Genomic DNA, 10,218 nt, shown 5'->3' with positions numbered 1-10,218 from the left:
CTATTACTTTCTGAAAATATTTTCATTACTTGATCACATTCCATCCTGCAAGAACTTTTTCTTTACCCATTAAATGCTCCTCTCTGCTCTCAGCATGCAGGTTGTAACACTGCTCATTATGGTTCATACTATTTCTTTTTAATGATATCAGGTTATAAACAGGTCTTTTTTTCATCAATATATAGAAAGAATTTCTGCAAATGCTTTAAAAACATGAAAATTGTCTTGAGCTTTTTCCTAGAAATGTCATTGGTTTGCTTACAGCTGGCTATTTGGGATGTCATAAGGCTATTTGGAGAGTCTAATAATGCCCACTCAGTCCCTTTTAACATATAGTACTTAAGTGACAGCACATATAAGACAGTGGAAAGACAATTCTAATTTATTCTCATTACCATCTTAAAGCCAGCACCCTGCTTTATTTTATAACAAAAGGCATGGCATAATATAAATGTCAATTACATATTTTATATGCCTTGTGAGGCAAAACCAAGATCCATGCCTGGTGTAAACTGCCAGGCAATAATACAGAGTTGACTTAAACTGTTGGTCCTAAATCGAGACTGGGGAAAAAAGAACAGCTTGAGGGGAACAAGTATTTTGTAATACAGTTGCTGATCTACCCAGTGATTAGACTGACACTGCCAGGAATCACTTCAGTTACCCCACAGCTGTGTGTGGGGTTTTTGTGTCTGTCTGGCTTGGGGCGACTGTGCTTGATCATCCCAGTGCTGGCGCCTGTCCGCTGTTGGGACGGGCATGCAGGCTCCTCAGAACGTGTATACATGAGGAGAGGGGGGCTTCTCCGGCACCTCGTGGCTGCCAGAGCGGGGAAAACGACGTTCTTACCCCAGGATTAACCCCCAGTGCCGGGAGATCCGGGATGGGCGGGGGGCGTCCCGGCTTAGAGGATTGAGCCGTATCTCCTGCGGGGGGGCAACAGCGCAGGGAGAGGAGGAGAAAAGAACGCCGAAGAGAGGAGCTGAGAAGCGAGAGGGAAGGGAGCCGGTGTCTAGAGGAGGAGCTGAGCGTAGAGAGGCGGCGGCGGGCAGGGACTCAGTCGGGCCGGGAGCTGACGGCCGCCGGAGCGGACTGCTGGCGGCGGCCCGAGCAGGTGCGGGAGCCACCTCCAGTCGCAGGGCGGCTGCCGCCGCGAGGCGGGGGTGCTCGGCTCTGCGCCCCGGCAGCCGCCCCCGGGCCCTATGGTGCCGCAGCGGGACCTGGCTCCTGCTCGCTGCCTTCGGAAGCGGCCCGCGAAGCGGCGCGGGGCAGCGGAGCCCGCCAGCCCCGGCACTTGGCTGGCATGAGGAACCTGCCGGTGTTCCTCCTCTCCCTCTGCTGGAGCCTGGGACGGGTAAGTCATGCCGCGCTCACCCCCAGCACCGCCCGCGGCGACGGGAGAAGACTCAACACTCGGCCCTCCAGACCGCGGACGGGGTGATCCCTTCGGCTCTTCTCACCGCTGAAGGTGCCAGTGCCGACCCCCCCGGGGCCGGGCCGGCCGTTCCGTGACAGCTTCTCCCGTTACCCGGAGCGGGGTCTCAGCGGTAGCCGCAGCAGATGCGGAGACTTTGGCCTCCCCGCGCTCACTTCGGGGAGCAAGTGGCTGCCGCCGCTCGCCTCACCGTGTGTCCCGGACGGGATCTCTCTCGCGGGGAGAAGGCTCCGCCGCGCTGCCGGGACCCCCAGCCCACCTCCCCTCCGGCGCTCCCGGGGGCCGGCTCCCCAGCCGCACAGACAGCGCCGGGCCGAACTGCCGGCTCCGGGGGGCACCGCCTCGCACCCCAGGCGATCCTCAGGGGCTGGGACGGCTCCGCCCCGGCGGGGGGCAGCGCGGGCCGGGTCCCATCCACATCCACATTCACGTACCCGGCGGAGCGGAACGGGCGCTTCCTCGCCCGGTCACTTGTTCCCCGCAATTTCCCCCGCCGCCGGTGTCTAGCACTAGTTTGCGGAGTTTAGACACAGCGCTGCCGCGGTACGGGCTGGAGGGTCGCTGGCAGCATGGCATGGGGAAAAACCCTGCGTGGTTGATAAGGAATGGCATTGATGCAGTGCATGCAACCGGATAGCAACATGCAAAGCATTCAGAGTATTAAAGCCTTCAAATTTAGGGCGTCTGCTTTTAACATCTTTGTATTTCTGTGTGTTTCTTTAGTTGTTTGTAAAAGTATAACGTTGCTGGAAACATGGTGTATGAACAACAAAACAGTTTGCCCTCTAAATCTTTCCAGTTTTTTGTTCCTGTACATTTAAATTAACACATCATTTCTACCAAAAGCCGGGAAATGATGCTGAAGGTAAATGTATGCAGCTTGTCAGAAGAAATGTTTTCCAGTCAAACTGCTGTTCTGGGCGCCTTAAAAATTGTTAAGCTACCAAAACCACAGAGATTCCTCACTGTGTACCTTTACAGTGTGCAACACAGCACACATGGTTCTGTATTCATTGGTTACAAAGGATTGGTTACTCTTGGTTAAGCACAGGGAAAGATAGATGAACTCCAGCACTGAAAGGTGGTGGCTGCCCTCAAAAAAACATTTTGGAGTTCTTGATGTGTCTCGGGATGTGGTCAGTGCCACATTGTCTTGAAGCCTAACTCTAGCTTGATGAAGGACATAGGAATGAAACAGGTGTATGTATTAACACAAAGTATGTTACATTTTGGCACGAATCCCAGATTTGAGAAGTAATGTGTTACCTTAGAGTACTAACAAGTGTACCTTCTCAAAGTAACCTTTGCTATCAGACCACTGATACTGGGAAACTTGAACTTTCGGAAGTAAGAGAGAAGTCACTTGGCAGGCTTCTGAATTGCAGTAGCTGCTTTGATCTGTCCCTCATTTAGTTAACTTTTCTGTTTACTGGAAGCTGCCTTTCCAAGACCCGGTAATTATGATACTTTGTGATGAGGAAGAGACCTACTCCCAGTTACTAAATGCTTGCAATTTGGAAAAAAAAAAAAAAAAAAGTTATGTGAAAGAAGAATGCAATTGAAAGTGTTATGTGTACATGGGACTTGATTTTACATGGGAGCTCTCTGGAACAGAGATAATATTTAGCAAAAGTTATCATCAGTATAATGCTGAACTTACTATTACATGTGCTAGAAATCCAATTGATGTTAAAGGATCTGTACAAATTCACTTTTGTGAATTATAAAAATAAAAATTAGAAAAAAAAAACAAACCCCTGAAAATATATATTTTGAATAGTCAATATAGAGAAAAGATGGGGAAAAGGAAGTAAGGTTCTGATGGTATAGATGAGAACTGCAAGATTTGGAGAAGAGAGGTTTTCATGAGTTTTCATAACAGTTCCTGTTGTTATGGCTATTATGCTGTGTTTCTAAAAGCTGCACAAGTGGCTTGCCCCAAGGATTCTGCAGAACAACCAGGTTCTTGCACTAAGTTTGGGTCCTGGTCAATTTTTAGTTGTTACCACTTTGAAATATATTGTCTCATGAATCAGAGATTCCTAAAGAAAAGGTAAAAAAAGAGTGAGAATCGTGGAGAGAGACCACCCTTTTCTTGGTAAGTACCAGTGTGAGGATGACCGAAGTACTGCATATTCACATTTTTTTATTTCATTGCTAACCTCACTGGCCCTTCAGCTCCAGTGAAGTTTCCTACTTTCCCATTTGTCACCTACGACAGTTGCTTCTCCCATGCAGTTTCTCACAGGCTCTGCATATTTCTCTTTTAGGCTGCGTTTGCCTCTCTGAATCGAGCTGACTTCAGTACAGCTTCCTGGTGTGTTGTTTCTCTCCCCAGTACTATATTCCTGTCTCTTCCTGTGAATGTAAATAAGCCTTTCTGAAAACCAAAGAACTGGGGACAGGGAGATAAACAAGTAAAAGCAATAGTGCTTTCGTTTTTGAAGGAGTGGAATTTTCTTCTTGTGTAGCACTTGCTTGAACCAAATAATCATGCTCTGGGGCCTTTAGGAGATAAAATATACATGGCGGAACAGGGAACAAAAGCAAGATTTACAATGCTAACGTGAATGCAGTTTGCTCAGTTTTCATGTTCTGTGATTTGTAGTAAACTTTCAGCTTCCTAACTTATTACAAAGGAAAAAAAAACAAAACAAAAAAAGCAAATGTGTTTACTTTCCTGCTTCAGTTTAACTCAGTTTTTCTGTAGGAAAAAGTCTAAAGAAACAATGCTGTTGAATGCACTAGAAAGTTAATATATTTTTTTGTAAGTGACAATCGGTCTTGAAATGCTACAGGAAGGAGCCAGTGAATGTTCCAGTAGGTTACTTTAACATTTTGTTTTGAAAAGTCAATGTGTGAGAAGCTAAAATGGGTAGTGACTGTACCAGTAAAATGCCTAGCACATACTTGGGCAAAACCAGTGCCAGTTAAAGTTGGGGGTTTCATTACTGGTAGATGCATTCTTCATAAACCTTTTTAATTCATATTTCAAGACCCTGGCCTGTTTGTTGATTTGGCACAGGTGAATGGTGTCCATCCGGAATGCAGATTTCAGCTGGAGATTCACAAGGAGGAAACAAGGTGCATGGAACTTCTAAAGAATGCAAAGCCAGTAGACTACAAAGGTAAGAAAAGATAAGCTGTAATGTAGAGACAAGATTTTCTCCCTTGACCTTGTTTGCTGTTGCAGTTGCCGTGTTTTAGCTTAGAATTTTATGTATTTTAGAATCTAGGCAGGCTGTGCTTTAAACATACAGCTGGAACAGGGATGTCGTGAGAGGTGTGCCAGGCACTCTGCTCGCACTGGGTGGAACGCTACATGGGAGTATTCCCATGTTTAAGTTGTTGCTGCTAGTATGTGTCCTGACTGGCAGAGTGGCTGCAGGTTGGTGATGATAGGACCAGCAGAAAGAACAAGTCTGAGGAAAAGCTGAAAGCCTTGGATCCAGGCATCTCTCTCTGTCTATGGATGACAGTAAAGGATTAGTGCAGTACTTTTGTAGTACATTTGTTTTCCTTTGTCTGAACTAGGTGATACACAGTGTATTTGTTTTTTCATAGTCAGTCTGTTTCGGATGCTCTCTGAAGATGACTGTGGTACCTTAGGGACCTACCATCTGCAGTGCCCCTTGAGCATAAGCATGAGTCCCAATTCACAATGCTTTGTCCACCTCTCTTCTTGATTTAAATATGTAACTCCCTCTGTGTATATTCTAATATCAATTAGTATACAGGAAAATAATGAAAAGGGTCATCAGCAGTTTGTATTTTACTATAATTTCTCTTCTTATTAATCCAGATAAGTAATCATAAAAATTATAATAACAGTGAATAAGTTATCTGGGTATCTCTCCAAGCAAAATCTTACTGGAATAAGTCAACTACATTTAGGTTTTTTTATTTGTATGAGTGGTGAAGAGAGGTGACTGTTACATAAATAATACTAGTGTGAAGCCAGATGGAGAAATAATCAGTAGCTCAGCTTAATGAATTAAATCTTGAATTAGTAAATTCACTGTTTGCTATTATATGGCTTTGAAAGTCAATCTTTCTTCAAGATCCACTTTTGTGATCCAGATGCTGAGTTCCAAGGCTTGTGATGCACATCAGTTTTATTTTGGGTTCTCTAGGGGAAGAAAGACATTTTCTATCAATATTTTCTTCACAGCCTCTTTTCAGTGGAAGAGGCGTGCCTCCTGAAGGGAAACTGCTGTAGAAGAGCTTCATGTTTTGGAAGGAGACAGTGAGTCTGATGTTGATTCAGTCCTGTAGGTAGTGATAAAACAGCAGTGGAAAGATTTATACATTTAATTGAATGTCTGGCTGAAACTAAGAGTGTATTCCATTTTGTAGGATACTAGAATGAATCCCGTGTGGTAATGAACCCTTAAAAACTGTATGTTTAATGTTATAAGAGAATTTATCCTATGCTTCACATTACCACATACCTTTGCCAAAAACCTGTTCAGAGAAGCCTATGTTAAATATATACATCTGCATTTCCAAAAACATCTTTTCTCTGTGTGTCCTTATTTTTCTAATAAACTCTGTAGAGTTTATTAGAAATGTAAGGAATTTATTAAGAATTTATTACTAAGGAATTTATTAGAAATGTAAGGAATATTTGAATGGAGACTTACAGATTGTCACGGTGATACTCTAACTACTGATAAAGAATTACTAATGAAAATTAACAAGCTGGAACCTGAAGCTGTTAGTACATTTGAAACAATTAATTACAATAAATTCACAAATCTTATTTCACTTTTTTCCTGTATGGGAAAGATAGTTATATAGCCCTTGTCATGCTTTTCTAACTTCAGGATATTCTACATGCCTTACAAAAGCTATGATGAAATCTAGCAACAGTCCTGTCTAGCATTTGGAAATAAAGGTTCACTGATTTTCCATTGAAGGCTTGAACTTCCGTTATCAAAATCAGGGGAATTTTTTCATTAACTTCTTGGGCACCTGAGAAGCCTTCACTCCTCTATGCAACATGCTCCAGAATTTAGCTGGCATGCATAGCTACTGAATTTTGCAGGATCCAGGTTTTATGTAGTTTCTCCTGTGACCTAGATGGCAATTATATATTGAATGCCTTATGTAATACTTCTCAGCTCCCACTTAGGGAGACAAAAGGAAAGATTTAAAGGCAGTTGTGGTATTTTTTCTTTTACATAATAAAATGTTGCAGTCATCTTACGTGAGCTGCTTCATAACATGGGCTGAAGAATCCCACTGAGTAGTGCGCCTAAAATCACTGACTAGGAAGTCTGTGAAGGATTTGCCTACTTCATAGCTTAATAAAGCGATAGTGTGTTTTGCAAGGAAACGCTGTACAAATACGGTGCAATATCCTTTGAGCAATGGTAAGGATATGGTAAAACCACAGCCCCAGGTTGTGTAAATTCTGCTGATTTGCCAACACCAAACTGCCAAATATCTGGACCTCCTGCTTTGCACCCTTTGGGGGATTTTCAGGCGTTAGCACAGACTTTTCCATTAGTGGAGAGCACTACACTCCATTTAGGGAAGAAAGTCACTCTCCAAGGATCTGTGGCAGTGCCTTCCTCTTTAGTGCTCTCTAGCAAATCTAGTTGTTTATTTTATGAAGACTGCATTAGCTTCTATCTGCATTTGTTTTCTTCTTTCCTCCTATGACTTGACACCTGAGGTATGGATGCACCTTAGGTGGAAGCCTAGGAGAGGAGTTCTTTTGCTCGTTCATTTTGGGTGACAGATTAATTGCTTTCTAAATAGCTTATAATAGCTATGGATTTTGAGGTCCATATGGAAAGATACTGATTTATTTTTTATCTACTACCCGTGGCTTGTCCTCTTATGGAAAACAGAAAGCTGCCAATAAAAGTGATAGAAAATATTAAAAAATTGGCCCACTGCAAATTTCTGTCTTTATTCAGTATTTAGAATTTTTCCTTATAAAGTAATTGACTAATTTCTGTCCACCTTTAATCATAAAGTGAAACAATATGGTAAAAAAACTTCAAGACTCGGTATACTTCACAACAGGGTTCTACAACAGAAAGTTTGAAAAATATTTAATATAAAAAAATAAGTCTAGGTTGTTTTTTTTTTCTTCATTTTGGCTGCACAGTTCAATCAGTCTTCTTGGCTTTTGTTTTCCAAAATGTGTTTTTTGTGAGACTCATATGCCAGCTCACATTTTTAATTTTAGATGTGACATCTTAACTCTGCAGAAGGGATGTAGATGGAAAGAGAAGTGGATTTGGAAAGAAGTTCATAAACCTCTCAAAGAGAGGCTTCATAATGCAGCTAGTAATGGGAAATTAAACGAGACAGGACTACTACTCATAAATTTAAAGCAAAAGGGACCAATGTAGCTGTATAATCTGATCTCTTGAATTACACTGCCAGTAGAATTTCGTTGAGTCATTCTAGCACTGAACTCATGATCTTGTGAATGAAACACAGCACATTTTCCTGTTCAGAACAGGAATAATATTCAAATGTTGGACTCTTGGCAAGTTGTCCAAAAGTTAGTTTATCCATCTAACCTCTGCTGTTAAGGTTGTTTCTCCAGTAAGAAAGGTGTCTGTTTTGCGTTTCCTTGCCTCCGTCTCTGTGTCTCACAAAAAGACTGACTGTGAATACAACTAAGCCAACCTGACGATCACTCTTTCCTCCACATCAGTAAATAGCAGACTTACTTACAGAAAGCCAGATGAAGCGTTTCTTCTGCTACACTAAACTGAATCTCCTCAAGGTTCCCCCTTTCTTAATCCTCTCAATCTCATCAGTGTCTTGCAACAGTTTTTGTTTGGCTTTGCAGCAATTTTCTCTGTAAAATGAGTCATTAGTTCAGACTACAGTGTTGCTTGGAGTTGTCTGAAGTGGCATTAAAGGTAGAATTAAAGTACATAGTGGGATCATGGAACTTCCTTTCATTCGCCGCCAGTAGCTCTTGACAGGTCAATTTTTTCTTTCTTTTATCTGCATTGCTGCTTTTCTAGCTGTAGTACAGACGTTGCTACTGTTCACATGCATTTTTATGAGGGGAGCTGAAGGGCCTGCTTTGCATGTTTATTTTTGCATCCATTAGTGGAAGCATCATTGTTAATGACACCACATAAAACTGATCATCCTTATGGTGCTGACAGTGTCTGGGCTTCATGGGAGCTATACTGGGATATTTGAGGGAAAGAGGTGGAGCTGGCTTATCTGAGGAGGCTGGGCACTAGGAGAGAAAGAACTGTGCGTGAAAGGAGTTGCCTACTGAAGAATAACCAACAGGAACTAAATTGTGAAGATGATCAGCCTCATTCAAAAATATCACATAATAAAGATTACTAAGAGTGAAATAACAGAATTTTTTTAAAAGAGGTGAATTGTGGCCACAGATACATTCTACAGTTTTGAAGGTCTGAAATTTCTCCCCCCCCCCCCCCGAATAGAAATTCATCAGTATACATTAATAAGTAGCATTTAGAGCCCTGAAAAAGGAAAGTTCACAGCTGTATGTGAATTTATTCTGGTTTTCATAAGATTCAGAAAAACACTGCCCTGCATAGTTCTGTGCTTGAGTCCTGATAAAGACAGCTGTGGCTATGGCAGTCTACTCTCCATGACATCCAAAGTTCAAACACCACAAGGAAGCAATCTTGAATACCAAAGCACTAAAAAACCTCCAGCTAATACAACAAATAGCACATGGGTCAGACATGATCTAAACTAACAGAAATATGTGGTCCCAAAACTTTATAGGGACTTTTAATATTTTGTGATGGGGATTATATGAACAGGGGATTGATGTTTAATTATGTTCTTTGAAGAATGTCTAGTATGTCTAAATCAGGGCAACATGAAGATGAAGGAAGCTTATAGCTTTGACTATACATCCGTGAATATCTTTGCAGTATAATGGAAATTGTGTTCTTATGGTAAGATTAGAGTGCTGTCTAGTTATACAAAACTAAATGCTTGTCTCCAAAGAACATTTTGAGTAGTTGGAAAGCAGGATTTACTTGATAGAAGATTTGGATGGATTTGGGTGAAAAGAAGGTTTTTTTCAAAGTTTTTAGCTGGCAATGTCCGTATTTCCTTACAGAACCCTAAAAATATGTAAATTACATTAAAATATAAAATTATCTTATAGATTTTTTGACTCTCTAATGAGAGACTGTTCCTCAGAAGAAAAATAAGGCGTTTCTTCTGAAATGTTGCATCTAGTGAAAAGCCATTAATCCCCTAGAAATCCCAGTAACAGTGGTTTTGCCATTCCTGGTAGTAGGGCTGGCTTTTGAAAACCTATAAACTGCAGGCTGGCAGCTCCTTGTGGAGGGGCTTTGGGAGCCCCTGGGCAGGTAGGACAGGCAGGCAGAGCCCATCCCACCCACAGCCAAGTCAGCTGGAGGGCAGCTACGGGCAGCCCTGGGCATGGGCACCTCTATGGGTAGGGACAGCTGAGGACATCAGCCTGCAGGTGCCAGGAACCAGGGTCAGGCACATCCCTGGGATGGCTGGGCAGGGCCACAGAGGTGGGTTGGGGTGCAGGCAGAGGCTGGCACAGGCACTGCCGTGACAAAGCGTGAACTCAGGTGCACCCACCACATTGGTGAATGCCCAGACCTGAGCCCGAGTGGGATCCTGAGCAGGGGTGTGAGGCTGGTCAGGCCCATTAAGACCTATTAGTGCACTCACGGCCCTGGTGAATGTAGACAGCAAATAACTTCAGCAGTGCAGCTTGGAGCAACAGTATTTGTGCTACTTTTTATTCTTATTACCACTTTAAGCAGTTC

General features: G+C 42.8%; 1 protein-coding gene across 1 annotated transcript in view; it reads left to right on the top strand.

Annotated features, from left to right (window-relative positions):
* Positions 1-958: 958 nt before the first annotated feature.
* The window catches only part of VIPR2 (vasoactive intestinal peptide receptor 2), a 53,050-nt gene continuing 43,790 nt past the window's right edge, over positions 959-10,218 (top strand). The window contains exons 1-2 of the mRNA XM_062621510.1: positions 959-1,354; positions 4,461-4,563. Coding sequence (XP_062477494.1) covers positions 1,304-1,354; positions 4,461-4,563 — 154 coding nt within the window. The 5' untranslated portion in view covers positions 959-1,303. The remainder of the gene's footprint in view (positions 1,355-4,460; positions 4,564-10,218) is intronic.

This window comes from Pezoporus occidentalis, unplaced genomic scaffold, assembly GCF_034315485.1.
Source record: "Pezoporus occidentalis ecotype Australia unplaced genomic scaffold, CSIRO_AGI_Poc_V1 ctg23, whole genome shotgun sequence".
NCBI lineage: Eukaryota > Metazoa > Chordata > Aves > Psittaciformes > Psittacidae > Pezoporus > Pezoporus occidentalis.
This window is presented reverse-complemented; position numbering and strand designations above follow the sequence as displayed.